This window comes from Nycticebus coucang, chromosome 4 (assembly GCF_027406575.1).
Source record: "Nycticebus coucang isolate mNycCou1 chromosome 4, mNycCou1.pri, whole genome shotgun sequence".
NCBI classification, from domain to species: domain Eukaryota; kingdom Metazoa; phylum Chordata; class Mammalia; order Primates; family Lorisidae; genus Nycticebus; species Nycticebus coucang.
The window spans coordinates 115536813-115556891 of NC_069783.1; the positions used below are offsets into that span (position 1 = coordinate 115536813).

Below are 20079 nucleotides of genomic sequence, written 5' to 3' on the forward strand. Positions count from 1 at the left end.
CTCATACCTGTAATCCTCACATATTGGGAGGCTGAGGCAGGAGGATCACTTGAGCCCAGAAGTTTGAGGTTGCAGTGAGCTATGAAAATGCTGCTGCACTCCAGCCTGGGTGATAGATTAAGACTCTGTCTCAAAAATTAAATTAAAAAAAATAAAAAAGGCTTCCCTATTGTATGCCAGAGAGAAGAACTCACAGGAATTCACCAGGGGAGCCTGTGAGCCTGGGAACCTCAAGGTCACTTATGAAAGTCAGGAAATTGGGATCTGGAAAGGAACCTTGTAGTTACCAAGACAAACCTCCCTTCTGAAGACAGCCCACATCCATGGAGTTCTTCAGACATTCGTAGAGCCCTTCTGAGGTGGGCAGCCAAGTTCCCAGAAACTGCACGTTCTGGTGAGCAGGGAGAGTCAGGTACACAAGTGGTGTTGCTAAAATACAAAATGCACTCTTTGCCAGTTGTGGTGGCACAGGATAGGGTAGCAGAGATGGCCACCCAAAAGAGGCAGCTCAGGATGATCTTGAAGGACAAAAGGTTCTCATGAAGGAACTTTGATGACTTAGAGCTGAGTGTGTCCAGCCCCCATTCCAGAGAGTGTCTAACGAAGGACCACTCATGAGATACTTTGCATCAAAGATCATGCCACCACTTCCTCTCACTCTCTTCCAAAAATTCGCAGTATGAGTTAAAAATTCCAAAACATCCTGCAGGAAAGAAACCTCTTGGACTTGATGTTTCCCTGTCTGATTTGGCTCGGCATCCCTGTGTGTTTTTGTGTCCCTTGTGAAATCCCATGGAGTGTAGGCGCCACGGGACATGCTGGGGAAATGCTGACCCTGAGGCAGAAGTGAGCTACAAGCAGGGGCCATGGGGGTGTCCCACCTGGCACCATGGTGAACTCTTCGCTGATCTCTTTTTCAGGAAATCAGAGAGATGGTGGCTCCTGTATTAAAAAGCTTCCAAGCCGAGGTAAGACCCAAGGCCCACAGCATGTGAGAAAAGGACCCTGGCTCCCCCTCCTATCCCACCTAGCATTGCCAGAAGAGACCAGCAGCCTCCAGAAGCATTAGATAAACTACCTGCCCCCACTGCAATCTGGGCAGTTTCCTTTGGTGTCCCACTCCAATGGTGTAGCAATGAGAATGGATTATCTCTTGTTTGATGGAATTCCAGGGTCTGATCCCAAGAAATCTCCCACTCCCTCACCTTTGCCCAACCTTACACTGGCTCTGCTACATCTAAGATCTGTGACCTTGAACAAACCCACCTCGTCTTCCAAGCTTGGTTTTCCATTTGTAAAATCATGGGTTTATACCAGGTGACCTTTGTTCTCCCTTGGCATTCTGTTCTGCTTTGCTTCTCTAAGGCAGCCTTGCAAATAAGACCCAGCAGTTACCAGCCCACTCAGAAATCCTTTGTACCAACCCACCCTTTGAATATAAAATCAACATTATCCGCATTCTTTCCTGCCAACCCATCGGGCCCTAGTTTCTTTGACAATAGCTGAGCTGTCCTCAGCAAATCATTTCACTTGCCTTTCTGGAGCCCTAGGATGGGGTCAAACCTCTCCTGTTTCTCCCTTTTCTGGACTTTGTTGCCAGGATTCTGAAAATGTTGACTTAATCTGGCTGCCACAGGCTAGAAAAAGACTGGAATCACAGGAGTCAGGGGTGGAAGTGGAGACTGTTTCTAAAATATTCCATCTTGAGAGGCCTCTCAGGCTTCCCTGGGCTCTTGCAGGTTCCCAGAAGTATTTGCTCTTCTCAGGGCTTGCTGTGGGGATGCATTTTAAGTCTGTCATCCACCAAGTGCCACATTACTCTAAATCTGTCTCTTTGGAACCGCATAAGCGCATAAGGGTATATTAAAGTAAACGATAAGTGGATTTACACAAATGTCGCTGATTTCCATATTTTTCATCCCTTCATTTTATTACTGAGTTGACTGACATGCTTATTTATTTATAAGGCCATCCAGTATTGATTCATTTAGTTGTGAGTTGCCTGGGCTGAGAAGAAAAAAAAAGCCAGAAAGAAGAGCAATAATGTTGGGAATGTGTTTTCATGGCTTTGTGTTGGGTTAGTGTTGTTGTTGTTGTTGTTGTTGTTGTCGTCATTGTTTTTAAGAAGTTCCCATCTGCCAACTCCTGGTCCCATGGGGAATGCTCAGCACACAAGCCCTCTCTAGCAGCTGATCCTCCACTAAGCCCAGAGATAGGCATTAAGCTGTTTGGTAGAGAGCGTTGCTCTCTCAGCTGTTCCTTGGCTAGGGTTGGTGTGAGCAGAGCTTCTCTTAGCCTCTTGAGCCTCAGTTTTCCCTATTTATTAAATGGGAATAAAGACATTAGAGATCTTTTTGTGTTGTTTTAAGGATTAACCTAGATGTAATGCAGGGAATGGGTTTAATGTAACATCCGGCGCACAGATAGCTTGCTAGGGAATGAGGAGCACAAATGCTGGGACGAGCCTAGGTTTGAAACCCACCTCTGCTGGTTACTGGCTTTGTGGCCGTAGGCAAGTTAGTTAACCTCTCCATGCCTCTGTTTCCTCATCTGTAAAATGGAGACAGTAATTATACCTACTTCACAGGGTGTGATTGAGGAACACAATTCACACTGAAGAAGTGCTTAAACACTGTCTTGCATATTAGAAGTCTTGAGCATTTTTTTATTCTTATTGGTGACCTCCAATACAGGTTTATTCGGCCTCTACTGTGGCTGGGCTGCGATCTGCCTCTTTCTTAACTAAATGTTCAAGGCTTTTTAGAAAGGAACTGTCTTTCCCTGTAGGAAGTAGGTATGAGTTTATGTCATCTTTTCAATAGGAAACGAGTTAAACAGGTTTGGGGGATGATCAGGAGAAGCCTTGAGTGTAGCCTGGTGGAAAGCAGGAGCTGGAAGTTAGAACCCCAGATTAGAATGCTACCCCGGCCCCTAAACCAGCTGTGTGGCCTGGGAGATGTTCCTGACTCCGCACTTCAGTGTTCCTCCTCTGACTGAGGAGGCTTACGGTAAGGATTCAAAGAACTAAGCAGCTTGGAGGCAGCCACCGTGTCTGGCATACAGCTGGTGCTCAATAAGTATTGGGGCAGAGAAGGTTTTAGTGTGCTGAAAGAAAAGACAAAGCTGAATTCTCCCTTCTAAAACCCGTGCTTCGTGTTGAATAGACACTGTTTTAATAGCTGGAGATCTTCAAAGAACTTCGTTAATTTTCTTAAGAGAGCTCTCCATCCTCCCCTTAATGTACCAAAAAAACTACATTTGTCTGGAATTTTATTCCCGAAACCCCTGCTTTCCTCATGATCTATTGACTAAGCTATCTTGGCTGCTGTGTCCCTCCCTGCACCGCGGGGGAGAGACACCGCCAAAGAGAGGTGTTAATAAAAAGCATCTTTGTCGTCCAGAACAAGCTGCACACACACAGGCCGTTTATAATCCAAATTTGATTTTCATTTTAATTTTTTTAATGAGGGCTCATCCTTTATGTAACTTCTTTTGCAATTCACCAGGCTCTGGGATGGAGCTGCAGATTCCCAGGTGGGCATTAATCACCTCCCAGAAATATTCCCTGGGGCCAGCTCCATCCCAAGTCCCATAAACTAGCCCATAAAACCCCAGGGCTGAATATCACCCGTCATTCCTTCTCCCATGCAGGCCTCCCCTTGAAATATACCACATTCGAGTTTATTTCTGAATTTCACTCCCCTAGCCCTAGTATATACAGAATCTGGGCATCTTTTATCTTTTCATATTATTATATATGTGTGGGTCTTTTTTTTCCTTGTGTGTCACCAGTGGGAGGGGGCAGAGAGGAAGTGATTTTGCCCTGCTGTGAATCAAGGAAGCTTCTCTCTCTGCCTTGATTGCTTAAAGGACAGTTTTGATTTCCCCTGCTCAGAGAAACAAAGACAGCCAGAGAAGGTGGCTTAATGGAGAGACAGCTTGAAATGGCCAAACTTTGAATATCCTTGCGCACAGAGAAAAGAGCAAGACGAAAGCCCCGCTAATTACAAAAGTTGCTTTATGAAAGATAATTCAAAGCAATAATTTAGCAAACATAATCAAGTCGCACAGATGGGGTTGTTGATGGATGGATTGCAACATGCAATTAGCAGTTCTTGCAGTTACATATCATTAACCCTCCGAGCACAAAAATTATTTTCTCATTATTAGTTGAAAAGGTAAAATTAAGCTGACTAGACAGTAAAGGAACAAACTACAATTAATTACCTTCATTTATTACAGTCATTATTTTAAACTTATTTTTACTTGGAGAGAGACATGAAAACATCTAAATTAAAAGTTTTGTTATGCTAAATCAGAGGTGAAACTTTTCTAAAGAGTGCATGCACTGGGCAGCTAGCTAGGAAGACCACAGGGCCATGGCTAGATTTCCTTTTTCTCTGCTTCCCCTCCTCCTACCATGAAGGGGATGTGAGCTACATGGTGGAAAACCCTTTTGGTTGGATGAAAACAGAGACATTCACCTGGGCCTGATTGAAACACGGTAGTTTGGGAATCAAGAGGACTGACATGATCTCTGACACTCAGGGGAAGCAGGAGAGTGTGGTGGCCAGACAGCAGGTCTGCGGCCCACCCTAACACTGACAAACTTGTATGACCTTAGCAAGTGACTTCCTCTCTCTGAGCCACTGTTTTCCTCATCTGTAAATAAGGACAGCAAAAGGATTGCATGAGATTTGGTGACATTCTGTGTGACACACAGCTGGTTAGTTACATGTGTGTATAGTTGTGTAAGGCCTAGGACATTCTCCCTCTGCCCTCCTAAGGTCTGAAGGAACTCAAGTGGCATGACCACCTTCTAGGAACTTAGATTAGGGACCAAGATGTATTAAAATCATCAGTTGAGCCCATGCAATCATTTATTCATACATCAAACATGCTTATTGCAGTGTTCTAGATGCTAGCACAGTCGAGGATGTGATGTGGTGGTCACCTAGACCCCTGTTGGAATGGCAGCAAGCATTTTACAATATGTAGAAGTATTTTCCAAAGGACATGGTGCTACCTTTCTAAGGTACCGGGCACCATGCAGGTTCACTCAGAAAATACTTATAGAGCACCTACTGTGTGCCAGGTTCCATGTAAAGGCTATAAAGGACTCATAGATGGTGAAACACAATTCCTACCCACAAAGAATGTCCCTAGGAGTTGAATCCCTGTGCTTGAAATTATGTCCAGGAGTCACATCACAAGCCCAAGAGAGACCTGTTAGTTTCCTCTCAGCAAAAGTTCTGCTTGTTTACTGAACTTCACATTCACACCGAATGGCCATAATGGCCACAGCAACATCTCCCTGTGCATGTCTGCACTGTGTCTTGTAGTCCCCCATCAAGAGATGGAATCTGTGTCTGCATCCTGTGAATATGGGCCCCTGCCTTTTTTGACCAGCAAAACATGGCAGAAGTAACATTGTGCCATGATCAACCAGAGCCCTTAGCCTGCCTGATGGCTCTACTTCCTGCCTCTTCAAACTGATCCTTCCTGGGGGACATGTAACTGCCCTGAGACCACCCTGCTGTGAGAAGCCCACCCCACAGGGAGAGGCCTTGGGGGGTGAGACATCATGTGGAGGAGAGGGGCCAGGAACCCTGAGGCACCAAACTTGAGTCAAGGGGCCACGCTGGAACATCCAATCCAGTCGAGCTGTCAGATGACTGTAGCCCCGGCTGCCATCCAACTATGACTGCATGAGCAGCAACAAGAGAGAACCACCCAGCTGAGCCCAGTCAACCCACAGACTGTGAGAGATAATAATATGTTGTTTTGAGCCACTATGTTTTGGGGTAGTTTGGTTGCACAGTAGTGGATGGCCAGATCCCCCAGGTTTATATTGTGCCAGCTCTCTCCCCTTCTCCCTACTTCTCCTCTGTTCTCTTCTCCCTCTCTCCTCTCCCCTCCCTTTTTCTTCTACCTGTTCTTCCATTTTCTTCTCCACCCCGTCCCCTCCCCTTCAGACATTTTGGCAGATTTTAGCCTTGTCAAAATTTTTCTCCCAGTGCCAAGTTCTTAGGCCTCTGTCTCTATACAGAGTGTAGCCGCCTCTCCTAATTCCAGGGGAACGGTGACAGGTGCTCCTAGGGGAGCTGTCTCCACCCCGTGGCAGAAGTCAGGGCACATGGAATGCACACAGGTGCCTTAGCTCCAGGCCTGGTGTTGCCCTCCAGGTGCCCTGGCTGCTTCCGAAGGACCCAGGTGAGGAATGTCACAATTCTTAGGCTTCTGTCCCCTCTCCTTAGGATTTCTCCTAATGGGATCAGAGTATTTCTCTGAGACAACCCAATGGAGCTCACGTGCAGCAGAAGTTCTGTTTTGTTTAAAAAAAAAGTTCTGTTTTGTTGGGAAAGGGATTCCCAAAAAGCAACAGAAGGGTCTTGCTACCTCCCCTGTGGGTGGGTTAGTAGCACAGTGAAGCACCGTGCCTAACTCAACAGCTCCCAGCCTTAGGGGATGTTTGTCTGATAAACAAATGACCTAGTCAATCAATGAATAGATACATACTATGAATAACCCTGGTTGAGTCAGTTACCCCGGCTGTGACATCTATAAAATTGGTGGTGAGACTTTGCCAGCCTGATACATGTGTGTTTCTGGGTGCTCCCCAGTTACAGATACTGTGGTCCAAGCCATTCCAGATCCCGGCACACCTTACCCAGCCAACAATGCCGCACAGCCTACCCCGAGGCCCCTCACTTTCAGAGAACAGGGAGTTCCCTTCTGCCCACATTCATCTGCTGGGACCCCAATAGTTGATCAGACCTGGGCCAGACCAACAAATGACAGGGAAGAAAGCAAAGGCCAGGGTGCCACAGTGCCACCTCCTGACCTGGGCATCGCACCTGTGGCTCAAAGGAGTAGGGCGCTGGCCCCATATGCCAGAGGTGGTGGGTTCAAGCCCAGCCCCAGCCAAAAACTGACCTGGGCATCACCATAACTTGATGTCATTCACTATTGTTGGTCAATAGACAGCCATGCTTGGCACTAAAGGTGGCCTCTGCCTTTATAAGACAAGTCTCCTGAAGTGACTTTTATTGCACACCTACCATGTGCTATATACACTCTAATGATTATGATTATCCTATGTGAGGAGACTGAGGCTCCGAGAGGAGATGACTGTGCCATCCAGTGCCCACATCTGTACCCAAGGCAGAGAGAGAACCAAGGGGGCATGAGAATTTAGGCCTGGAAGGTAGAGGGGCTCCATCCTCAGGGGGTTGGAGAAAGTTCTTAAGGCAGAAAGTTAAGGCCATAGGCCCTTCCCCCCAGCCAGCAGACTGACGTGGCTTGTTACCACCCCAGTGTTGGCCACTGCTGTGTCCTCTGCCTGGAATGCTCTTCCCTGTGCCATCTCTGTGCCCTCCCTGACCACCCTTGCCCCTATCAAGCCTGAAGTCCCTGTCATTCACTATCACGGCCCCTACATTTATCCAACTTGACATTTAGCAAAATTTTTCTTTATGCATCTGTCTAGATTGTTCAGGGCCTTGGGGCTACAGTAAGAACTCTATGACTCTAAATGAGGTGGGAGCCATGGGAGGCTTTAGAGCAGGGGAGGGACTAACCCTGGTTCAGGTTTTAACAGGATCCCTCTGGCTGGTAATCAGAGAGCATGGAGGCTGTGGCCTCTCCAAGATGACAGAGGAGAGACTGTATCCCCCACTCCCCCAACCCAGGCCCAGCTGAGATCCCTTGAGACATTCACGTCCCTCTCCCCCGACCCTGACCCCCAACCCCCCCTCCCCCCCGAGTCAGCCCTGCATACCATGTCCTCATGTGGTCTCTTTGCTCCCTCCCACTCTGCATCTGCCTGCTAACTCTTGCTCTTCCCTTTGAGCTGAAATTTAATTACAGGGCTTTTTTTTTTTTTCCTGTTTAACATTTGCTCTTCCAGCTGTCTGATGTTATAATTCTCTCACTCCCCAAACTACCCTTTTTCTGGTGCCCCAGCACTGGTGAGACTATCCCTTTGGAAGTGGGCCCCCTCGGGGCTACAGTAGACTTGAGACATGTGCAGTGCTAACCTGGCAGCCAGTCTGGGGAAAAGCGGTCTTGCTGACCCGTGGGACCCCTTAGGGAGGATAAATGGTCCGGCCACGTGTGGGTGCTGGGGCCAGGTTGGCATGGGTACTTTCCAGCTGGTTCACTTCCTGGCTGTGTGACCCTGGGCAAGTCACTTAAATTCTCTGGGCCTCAGTTTCCTCTGCTTTTAATTGGAGATAATAATAGTACCTACCTCATAGGGTTGAAGTGAGGGCTCAATTAATTGACACTTGAAAAGCCCCAAGAATGAAGTCTACTGCGTGGTGAGTGCTCCACGAACAGTAGTTGGCATTCCTAGCAGCCGAGCTGAGACTGACCATGTCACATTTATTCCTCTCAGAAGCTTCACAAGGAGGTTCTGCCCCCACCCCTCATTTGTCAGGTGAGGTCACAAACTCAGCATTCAGTCTGTGGTGGATGCTTTGCAGGCTTGGGCACCCACCAGCAGTTTATGGAGCATACACTCAACATTGCCTCTCAGGTATCACCTCCTCTCAGCAGCATGGCATGGAGCCACTGCTGGCATCGTCCCCTTAAATAATGTAAAACTGGGACTCAGGGAGAGCTGCCTGCCTGAATTCACACAGCTCTGCAGCAGCTGGGAAGGCTGAACAGGCTTCAGAGTCCTGTGGGCGCAGGAAGAGGTATAGCTAAAGGCAGCAATTCTTGAGATTTGCAGGTAGTTACAGCTGGAGAGGACCCCTCGATCAGCCAGCATTGTGCCCTTCAGATGTGCCTTTGCTGAGCTGTTCTTTCAGACAGAATCTTGCAAGGAAACCTACCACATACAAGGAGCTGGAAGTCAAACCCAGGTCTGCATACCCAGCCCAGGACTTGGCACATTGTAAGTGCTCATTAAATAGGGGTGTTGCTTGCAGCTCGATTCAGATGCAACAGGGAGAAGACCACCTGTCCTTCCCTACTGCCCCCAACACACACACATGTGCGACATACCTGCAAACGTGCCCCGTATTCCCTCCTTTTCAATGACATGATCTCTTTGATGGTGCAGGTCTCCTTGGCTGCCCATAACCACATCTTGCCCCTCTGGAGTCTGCCTTGCCTGGCTTGGGGTAAAATTCATAATGAACTGAACATCCTTCTGAATTTTAATAGTAAGACCCACCAAAGCATCATTGAACCTGTCACGCTGTATTACAACCAAATTAAGAACCAGCAGCAATCCTCTTTCATTCAGTATCATATGCCTTATAAAGTAAATTATTAATGCCTTTTTCCCCCCAGTTAAGCACTTATTTGCAGTTGTTCTGGGTATTTCTCATTAGAAATAACATCATCTAAAGAACGATATTGATTGATTTTTTTAATCTTGGAATCATGGACGTGAAACACATATTTATATGACATTCCCTTTAACTAGAATTCTCATGCTTTATTTTTATATTATTGATCTTTTTGACACGAATTGCTTTTTGGCCTTGTGCGAATGTTGTAAGCTTTCCGCCTGCAGAGGAATGGGCTGGCGTCTGGGCTGGGCTGGGAAGAGTGATCGCTTCAGCCGCGTGGCAGTAACATTCCTGCACATTTAACAACAATTAGTCTGTGCTGACGCCATGCTAGACCTTCGTGTATGAAAATTTACAAGCCTTTTAATGGACTGCATTATGGAAGGCCGTGCGGGGCCAGTTGGTGGGGAGATGAGGCCGCCGGGTGCGCATCTATCTCATGACTCAGTCCGCCAAGTCTCTCTTGGCACTCAAGTCTGCCTCCTGGGAGGTAGGGCTGGGAGTGGGGAAGCAAGGTAGAAACTACTGCAACAGCCAGCCCCACAACACTAGGGTGGGACATGTGGCCACTCCCATAGTCACATGTTCATCCATTCAGCAAATGTTTATTGAGCGCCTACAGTGCACCTAGATGCTGGGCTAAGGTGGTGAACATGACTGTTTACTCATGTGTTCAAGAAAGATTTAAGCATCTACTGTGTGCCGGGAACTCTGCTAAATGCTGGGGGTGGGAGGGTGAACAAACACAAATTCCTCATTTGCCTGGTGCCCTTGGGGAAGTAGAAATGACTTAAGCCTAGAGTCACACAGACCTGACTCTGCCCTTTGTCAGGTTCACCAGTGAACCTCAATTTCCCCATCTGTAAAATGGGGGTATTAACAAGACCTCCCCATCCAGGGAGGCTAGGAAGTTCAAGCTAGATGCAGAGCTTAATGTGGAATAAATGGGATGGTGATTATTTGGCATGGCTGCCTGCTGTGGTCTAGATACCCTCCCTGCTCTCTCCAGGACAAAATGTTCCAGACCTACATCCTGACCTCCCACTGGACTATGATCCTTGTAGCTCCCAGGTTGGGGCTGCCTGGCCTTCTCCTCCTGTCCACTCTGTCTCCTGCTTATATTTTCTTGTTGGGTAACTAGCCAGGCTGGCCATTGGGTTCCAGGCAATAATGTGGCTCCCTGGAGGCTCACCCCCAGCCCAGGGACTAGCCCTCTTCTTACCGAGTGCCTCCCCCTCCAGCCAGCTCCCAGGAACACACCTGCACTCCTCTGCTTTCTTTCTCAGCTACACTGAGGTCTTCTTCAGCAGCATTATATTTGTTACCTGGTATGTCCAGGGTAAGTGCCAGGCTCTAAGAATGCAGCAGTGAGTGACCCCAGATATCTTTTCTGTCCTCATGGTGCTCACAGTCTCATGGCAGAGACAGATGGACATATGCCCCCCACACTGTGCCAATGACAGTCCCAATTGTGATTGAGTTTCATGTGGCCAGGAAGTGGGGGTAGGAGAGGTTAAACCAGCCCACCCACTTCAGAAACTATTTCTTGAGCCTCTACTCTGTGCAGGCCTGGGAACATGGCAGGGAACAAGATAGGCATGGCCGCAACCCCAGGGAGCTCAGATATAAATATGCACATCAGGGAGGGACGTGCATATTTATATCATCCCCATAAATTATGTGAAAGACAGTATGCACAATGATTAGGAGCAGGGCTCTGGAGCCAGGCTGCCTGGGTTCAAATCCCACCTTTGCTACTTAGCACAGTCATCCTCCAGTATAAGTGGAAGATGGGTCCAGGATGCCCCTGTCCCTACCCCCTGATTTTTAGTTGAAAATAATCTGCCTGTAAGTAGGCCCCTGTCCATTCAGACCTGTGTTACTCAAGGGTCAACTATCTTTTGTGACCCAGGCAAGTTATTTTTCTCATGCCTCGTTCATCTGTGAAATCAGACTCCAAAGAGCCCTTACCTCATAAGGGTAAGGACCAGATGAGGGAATAGATGTAAAAGCAAAGTACAGGATCTGATACAAAGAAAACTTAGATCCGTGTCAGAGTCTGTGATTATCACGATTATTACAATTAAGATGATTCTGACTCTGAAGTCATCCCTGCTATATTAACTAATTGTGGATGTGCTGAATTAACTAATTGTGGATGTGCTGAATGCTGCCAAGGCAAAGTGCAGTTACACCCAGAAAGGGCCTACACTTACCCTCCCTTTGGCCTACCTCAGAGGCAGAGAGTTGGCCCCACTGCCAAGGTGGGGCCCCTGAAGCATCATCCCCAAGTTTAAGTGCAGAAGGAAGTTTCCTAGATATTTACGGGTATCTTCTGTGAGGTGGGCCCTGCAGGAGGCTGTGAGACATTCAGTATCATAGTCAAACCCTCCCCATACCCTGAGTAGCAGGAATGAGACCCAGAGAAGGTGAGAAACTACCAAAGGTCACACAGCTAGGAGAAGGAAGGGCCCAGATCAGGTCACTTCACCTGTCTCAGCCTCCTGTTCTATAAAATAGGTTCTTATAACACCTACCTTGTTAATCCTGGGGGGTAGATGGGAAGAAACAAAATGATCACCTAGTTGAAAGGAATTTTCAAACAAAAAGTGGTGCTATGCTGACTGCTTGCTGACTGTGTAGTATCTCTAGAAACTTTTGTTCCTCAAAATGCAGTCTATGGGTCAGCAGCATCTGCGTCAATTGGGTGTATCTTAAAATGCAGTCTCAGTTCCCCATACCCCAGACCTCCAGAAAAAGATCTGCAGTTTATCAAGGTGATTCAGATACACGTTAAAGTCTGAGACACTCAGCTGTGATTGAGTTTCATGTAGTCTAGACACCCTCCCTGTGGCTGCTGGGCAGAATCTTCTGCTGAGGTCTCAATCCAAAGTGGGGTATTCTGGGTCTGGTGTGAGGCTTGGGCATTGGGATTTTTTTTTTTTTCAAACAGAGTCTCACTATGTCGCCCTCAGTAGAGTGCAGTGGCATCACTGCTCACAGCAACCTCAAACTCTAGGGCTTAAAAGATTCACTTGCCTCAGCCTCCCGAGTAGCTGGGACTACAGGCACCTGCCACAACCCCAGCTATTTTTTGGTTGCAGTTCTCATTGTTATTTAGCAGGCCCATGCCGGGCTCGAACCCACCAGCCTCGATGTATGTGGCTAGCACCCTATTCACTGAACTACGGGCGCCTGGGTTCGTGTACGCTGTGTGTAGGTCGAGGGGAACACCCACTAGGGGGTGGCTCCCCTCCCCATCCATCCCCCTGAAAAGAAAAAAACACTTTTGCTGGTCATTCAGATGTTTGAGAACCTCTACCCCAGTGGTTCTCAACCTTCCTAATGCTGCGGCCCTTTAATACAGTTCCTGTGGGTCGTGACCCACAGGTTGAGAACCACTGCTCGACCCTAAAGCTCACCACCTTGTGGAAAAGACTGACACATTTAAATAACCAGTGGTATGCTGGTAAGTGCTGAACAATGGACTGTAAGGAGCCCAGATTTGAAGCATCAGCCACTTTCCATGGTGTAAATACTCTCACCCTGGCCAGTTTCAAGCTGCCTCCATGATGTCATTAACATGGAGTTCCACTAAGAAAAAAGCAAATGTGCATTAGGAGCAAAGTGTCCTGCTTGTGTTGAGGAGGGAGTAATTAATTTTTAGGCAGGCAATCAGGGAAGGCTTTCTGGAGGAAGGCAAGTCCCAGACAAGATTAGACAGATTTAGGCAGAATAGTACATGGAAATGAGGTGTGGCGGCGATCACAGGCCTTGGCAGCAGGTGGACCTGGGTTTGAGCCCCAGTTTTATCAGTGGTAATCTGGGCAAGTCACTTCCCCTCTTTCAGAACCTCAGTTTCCTCATCAACAAAGTGGTACTTAGCAATATAGGTTTGTCATGAATATTAAAGAGATGGCAACATGTGGGACTTTTCAGTGCAATGTATAGCTCATAGAAAGCTTAAAATGCGTAATGGCTGGTCAGTGACCAGTGTGATGAGAAAAAGGATGAGGGTAGGGCACTGGGGTTCTAAATGCCAAGTAAGTCTATGGGCAGAAGAGGTGCTCTGAGGCATTTTGGATGCCTGAGGACAACATGACCTGAAGGCTGTTCTAGAAAGATCTCTCTGGAGATGTGTGGGACAGAAGGGGCTGACCCAGGACATGTTTGAGGGCACTTAAGACATGAGACAATCACTCATGGTAGTCTGGCCTAGGGCAGGGACAGAAGAGGCACAAAGAGGAGGCTGGTTTGAAGAAGTTTGGAAGTTGGGGCCATGGCTTGACATAACAAATGGAGATAGAGGGCCTGGGTCTTAGGCTGTGGGGCCAGAGGGATATGATACCATTTAATAAAGAGGGCAAAGGAGGAGGAGCTGGTTTCAGGAAGATAAGCCCTATTGGTTTGGATACCTGACCTGTGAGGTCTACCCTGGGTCCATGACTCAAGGACCCAGGGATACCTGGGTGAACCCCAGCCCTGTGTGACCTCAGGCAGGTCACTTCCCCTCCCTAAGCTTCATCTCTCCTATCCAGAAAACAGGGATAATATTTGTCCCTCTCTTATAGGGTTATAATTGGAGGATTTCTTGAGATTATGCCTGACACATAGTAGGTACTCAAAAAACAATCTTTGGTATCATCATCTTTCCCATTGTGTGAGACAAAACACTCAATTAAGAAAGAACTGATGGGCTCGGCGCCTGTGGCTCAAGCGACTAAGGTGCCAGCCACATACACCTGAGCTGGCAGGTTTGAATCCAGCCCCGGCCCACCAAACAACAATGACAGCTGCAACCAAAAAATAGCCAGGCATTGTGGCAGGCGTCTGTAGTCCCAGCTACTTGGGAGGCCGAGGCAGGAGAATTGTTTGAGCCCATGAGTTGGAGGTTGCTGTGAGCTGTGATGCCACAGCACTCTACCCAGGACAACAGCTTGAGGCTCTCTCTCAATAAAAAGAAAGAACTGAGCAAAATTCTGAACCAGCAGATTCCTCCAACACTCTGCAGACTGAGAATACTGTTACTAATAACACGTCAGGAACTGCAGCTGCAGCCAAGTCTCCTATGTGCTTAGCGTAGATGAGGCACTGTCCTAAACTCTCTGCACATATTAACTTTTTAAATCATTGTCACACATCCTAGGATGTGTGTTATATGTCTGTTATGGAGATGAGCACAAAAGTCAGATAGGTAGAAGGTAGAAGCAAACAGCACAGGAACCTCCATTTACACAGATCAGATCTGCCTGCAAAGTGGATGATTCTGCCTCAGTCCAAGGGATGCCAGGTCCAGCTCTTAACCCTGTGTAGAAGCAGCAAAACATGATTGGGATTGGTTCAACAGAAACAACCAGAAGATTTTATCTTATGTTTTATGTAATAGTGTGAGACCTGGGTTCAAACTCTGAATTTGCCACTTTATTAGAAGCTTTGAGTTGTAAAATAATTTTTTTCTTGGGGAATCATCGAGGGTACTAAAAACCAATTTACACTGCTTGCATTTGTTAGGTAAAGTCCCTCTTATAATTGTGTAAAATAACTGTAAAATAATTGTTTAATAATTGTGTGTAAAATAATTTTTTTGTAACTCTGTTTTAGAATCATTTTCTATTATAATTGCAAAAGTAATTGTCTAAAAAATATTGCCTCCTAAAATCAGCAAAGGCTTTTTCTCCCATCTAAGGTGAAGAAGAATTATTGTATCCATTCCCCATCACCTAACAGCTTAACCCCAGGTTATCCTGGATAGTGAGTTGTTGTATCGGGCTTCTGAATTTTGCACATTCTGTTCCCTTCTTCCAGAATGCTTTTCCTCTCCTAAGCCCCTTGGTACATTCTCATGTAGCCTTCACGGTAACACCCAGGTGTGACCTGGACTGTGAGACATAGTGATCCTCTAGATCCCTGTCCTCATGTGTGCCTTCTGAATTACGAGCCTGTCTACTTTGCCCTCTGAGCCATGCTCTCTCAAAGGATGGGCTGTTCTCATCCCTGCCTTTCCTGAAAACAACTCAAGCATAACAAAATCCAGCCCCCTTGCTTTCCAGATTCATTTATCCAGCGCTTTCTGCCAGCTGCTCAAATGAGCTCTTCAGAGATCGGCGGCACACGGCACACCTCCATGTTCTGAACCCTCTAGTAACTTAACAGTTGTACCTGGAAATAAAAACTAGACCCCTGACCACCACCTCTGAGGGCCTCTGCCCTCTAGTCCCCACCTTGTGACCCACCTACTCCACTTCTCTCTTCGCACCCTTTATTACCCTTCTTGTAAACACCTTCTCCTCCCTTCAGGGCCTTTGCAGGATGTGAGCAGCATTGCTGGTCCCCATCCACCAGGTGCCAGTGGCACCCTCCTTTAGCTGTGACAACCAAAAATGTCCACAGACATTGCCAGATATCCCCTGGGGAAAAAACCGCTGAGAACTACTAACCTAACACCTACATGTCTTTTAGGTCTTTGACCAGATGTCACTTTCTTGGAAGGCCGCCTCCATGCCCCCAAAAGAAAGCAAGCCTCCCTGATACATATTGTCACAGGGCCTTTACAATGCTTTGCACAGTTTGTAATTATATATTTGTTTGCATAATTATTCAAATAATACTTGTCCCTCCCACTTAACCAAAGGCAGGAGGGAGCGCTTTGTAGACTATTATTTTCCCAGGTCCCACACGGTGCCTGACACACAATAGGTGCTGGATAAATAGTTATTAAACAAATGTTGACATATAATAATATGGGCAAACATTGCTATAGCTGTTCCTATGTTCCACACAACATCCTCAACCTTTTGAAGATACCATTTCATTATTCTCCATGACTAACCCACAAAGTAGATATTGTTATGATCAATATTTTACAAAGAAGAGGAATGAGGCACAGAGAGGTTAGGTAACTTGCCCAAAGTCGCACAGCTGGGGGTATGTGGCAGAGATAAGATTTGAACCTAGGCAGCCTGACTCAAGAGTCCTTGCCCATAACCATTATTTATTTAGAAACTATTATTTCTTATGTGCCTAGGGATAAAGCAGTGAACAAAAGCAGCACAGCCCTAGATTTCATATACTGTGTACGTACATACACGAACTCCCCTCACTCACGTCAGAAAGGTGGCTTTGTTTACCAGTGCAGACGCTCAGGCACAGAGACACTTAGACACTAACCAATCACAAGCAAATTGGCAGCAGAACACCTCTCCTTATGCCAGGTTTTGTGTGCTTCCTACTATAACCTGTGTCCACGGGATAGGGACACTTTGACAATTGAACCAGTCAATTACAATAATATTTTTCTCTCCAAATGTTTAAAAGAAAAAAAAAGTTGGTTTGCTGAAGTATAATCATGGCTCAGAGGCCAAGTTGACATTAGTTATTAATTAGGCCATTATGCATTCCACAGTGATAATTGCTTTGCTGTGGAGTCACCAAGCATGAAACGGACCCAGCGCAGAAATGCAATCTATCAATCTGAGAAGCCGCAGCCCAGTTGCGTTCTCTCACCTTGAGTCGGGTGTACGGCTTAGCAGGAAACAAAAAGAAATTAATGATACATCAATAGGCAATAGTGAGCTGGACCCTTCGTGGGTTGTGGCCTTGGGAGGATTTTGTGCATGGGCATAGGGACAGCGTTTAAGTGAAGTTTATCAGTGAAAATGGCCATTTCTCTTTGATCTCCCAGCCAGTGGAAATCTTTTCATCTCCTTTCCTTTTTTTCCCTAGCTTGTTATTTAGAGGGAGAAGAAAAAGCCATTTCTCTTCCATCTGTTTGTCTTGCCTGTTTGTTGCTCTTTGCAGTGAGTGGGTTGGAAGAACGACACTTGCCAGGACGGCCCAGCCATTGGGAGTGAGCACGGCACCTCCACCTGTCTGTGTCAGTCTGGGTTCGTCTCTGGCTATGGTGGGGGAGAGAAAGAGACCCCACCCTCACCCCAGGAATCATCCTGCGGGCCTCTGCATGGGAGGTGTCTGTGTTCTCCATTAGAGGACAGTCTAAGAGAAAACCTTGGGATGCAAGAAACAAAAATCCACCTAAGCGAGCTTATGTGAACAGAAATGATTATAATATCTGTGGGGCATCTATTGTATGCCAGATTATGTGATTCCGACTTCATAGCAATCATTTGAGTGAAGGATTGGTATTTCTCCCCATTTTATGGATAAAGAAACTGAGGCCCATCATGGTGAGAAGATGTGCTCGAGGTCCCCCCAGCTAGCAGGGCTGGGATTTGAACCCAAGCTCATGAGCATGGCATTCTCTTGCCACTGCATGAGAAGCTGGGGAAAGCACAGCGGGGCTTCTCAAAGAGTGTGACAGGCAACCAGAACAGTCCTGAGCCAAGATAGGCGTTTCCTTTCCTTCCCCCTTCCCTTTCTCTAGGCCAGCTTTTTCAGCTGCCCCAAGCACTTCCTGACTGGAAGGTGCCCCACACAATGGGCACGTCAGCTCTGAGGTTCACCCTACAGCACTCAAGCTAATAACCCAAATAACTCAAAATCAACCCATCCCAAATTCAGACTCCTTGGATAATGAATGTCATCGATGATCATGAGACCTGCATTGGTCCCTGGGCTGACCAGCTATGTTCAGGTGAAAGACTTAAGGAAAATGCCTCCATTTGCTTTCACATATAAATAGCCTGCACACAGCATGTGTGCACACATGCACGCACATGGGAAGGGATGGAGAGGAGATTATAGATTAGAAGACAGCTTGACCAACTTGTCCCAGTTTGCCCAGGACTTTCCTTAGTTTAGCGTGGAAATTTTTGCCCTTAAGACCTTCTCAGTTCTGCATCCTAGGAACTCTGTCAGTCCAGAGCCAAGCTGTGACAGTTGGTCACCCTACTTAAGAGACACATTAATCACAATGTGTGAGCTTGATATGAACAAAAAACTATTTTAAAAACGCAGAGCTACCTATAAACCCTGAGACACTGCTGGATATTGGATGAGATTAAGAAATCACTTAAAAACGTTTTTGCTGCCTTCCTCAGCTCTCAGCTGGGACATTGTGAGGGTTTCACAAGGGCTGCCTGTCTTTGAGAAACAGCAAAAAAATGGGGTTCCCCATCAAAGCCCCCTCCTCTGCTAAATGGAAGCACCTCCCAATGGAGCATAGAAAATAGTAGCATTTGCATTTCCAACCCAAGGTGAACTAGGTTTGATATTTTTCCCCCATAAATCATGCTTCCAAGTTTTGGATGGGGTGGGAGGTAGGAAGGGGAACAGAAAAATTGCTTCCATTAAATTGATGCCAGTAATGCTTCTGGCAAAGAGAGAATGAGAAAAAGTGAGGAGCATTGGAACTAATGGTTTGCCCTGACATTTTATGTCAAGCACCAGGGAATGAGGCTGGGATATAGGGAAAAGAGCTGGTCCACCCCACCCTGGACCTTTTGTTTGGGTCCATGTACTTGGTGGGGGTCCTGGAACAGAGATACAACCTCAGATCCCTGCAGGGGCCTGGCAGGTAAGCAAAACAAGCAATTTGGGCACAGATAAGACAAGAGGAAAGGGTGAAAGACAGCTGGGGGCTCTGTGTGCCACCTAAAGGAATGAATGGCTGGTACCCAGCTCAGATCATTTTGCTCTGCCTATTGCTGTGCATTTCAGGGATGGAGAGTGCATACTCTGGAGCTAAGCTGCCCTGTCTCCAAATCCTTACTCTGCCCACTTTACTAGCTATGTTACCTTAGGCAAGTCTCTTGACCTTTCTGTGCCTCAGTTTCCTCCTTGGGGAAGCAGAGATGATAACTGCACCTACCAACAATGTTCTGAAGAGACTGATCCAGTGAAATCCCAGATAGTGGAGTATTTACACCACAGAAATTGGCAAACACTATAAATCAGGGCCTTTTTTCCCCACCAGACAGCGGTTGTTAAACCTTTACCAGCACATCACTGCACCTACCTCACAAGGATCTTTTGAGGATTTTTAGACTCAGTACACATAAAACATTTAGAACAGTGTCGGCACGCTTTAAACACTCAGTATTCACTACTATTCCTCTCCTTGTACGGACAACAATAACACTGTTATTATTAATGTGGGAATGCAGGCCCACTGTGGCCCCATTTTTCCAGAGAAGCTAGAAGTCTCTTTTTTTTTTTTTTTTTTTTTTTTTTGAGACAGAGCCTCAAGCTGTCGCCCTGGGTAGAGTGCTGTGGCATCACAGCTCATAGCAACCTCCAACTCCTAGGCTCAAGCAATTCTCCTGCCTCTGCCTCCCAAGTAGCTGGGACTACAGGTGCCGCCACAATGCCCAGCTATTTTTTTAGTTGCAGCTGTCATTTGTTGTTTGGCAGTCCCGGGCTAGATTCGAACCTGCCAGCTCAGGTGTATGTGGTTGGCGCCTTAGCCGCTTGAGCCACAGGCACCGAGCCTAGACGTCTCAATTTTTTTGTGAAATCTCTAGTTTCTAAATATTGGCTGATGTCAAACTTTTGAAAATTTTTTTTAGAAATAAGGTCTTGCTAGAGTACAGTGGCACCTTTATAGCTCATTGTAAGCTCAATCTCCCTGGCTCAAGCAATCCTCCCACCTCAGCCTCCTCAAGTAGCTGGAACTTCAGGTGTGCCCACACTATGGCTGGCTAATTTTTTTTGTTTTTTGTAGAGATGAGGTCTCACTGTGTTGCCTAGACTAGTCTCGAACTCTCAGCTTCAAATGATCTTCCCACCTCAGCCTTTCAAAGTGCCACTATCACAGGCATGAGCCACCCCATCTAACCCTGAGTTTTATTTTTTTTTATTTTTTTTTTTTTTTGTAGAG

The 20079-nt window shown here is 46.8% G+C and overlaps 1 protein-coding gene across 6 annotated transcripts in view; it reads left to right on the top strand.

The window, feature by feature from the left end:
• Window positions 1–20079, top strand: part of CUX2 (cut like homeobox 2) — a 254962-nt gene that overhangs the window by 154272 nt on the left and 80611 nt on the right. For 5 of the 6 annotated variants that reach the window (XM_053590221.1, XM_053590222.1, XM_053590224.1 and 2 more), the window contains one exon: window positions 921–968. The exons of the other annotated variant lie outside the window; for it this stretch is intronic. In XM_053590221.1, the coding sequence (XP_053446196.1) occupies window positions 921–968 (48 nt within the window). The remainder of the gene's footprint in view (window positions 1–920; window positions 969–20079) is intronic. 6 annotated transcript variants of the gene reach the window in all.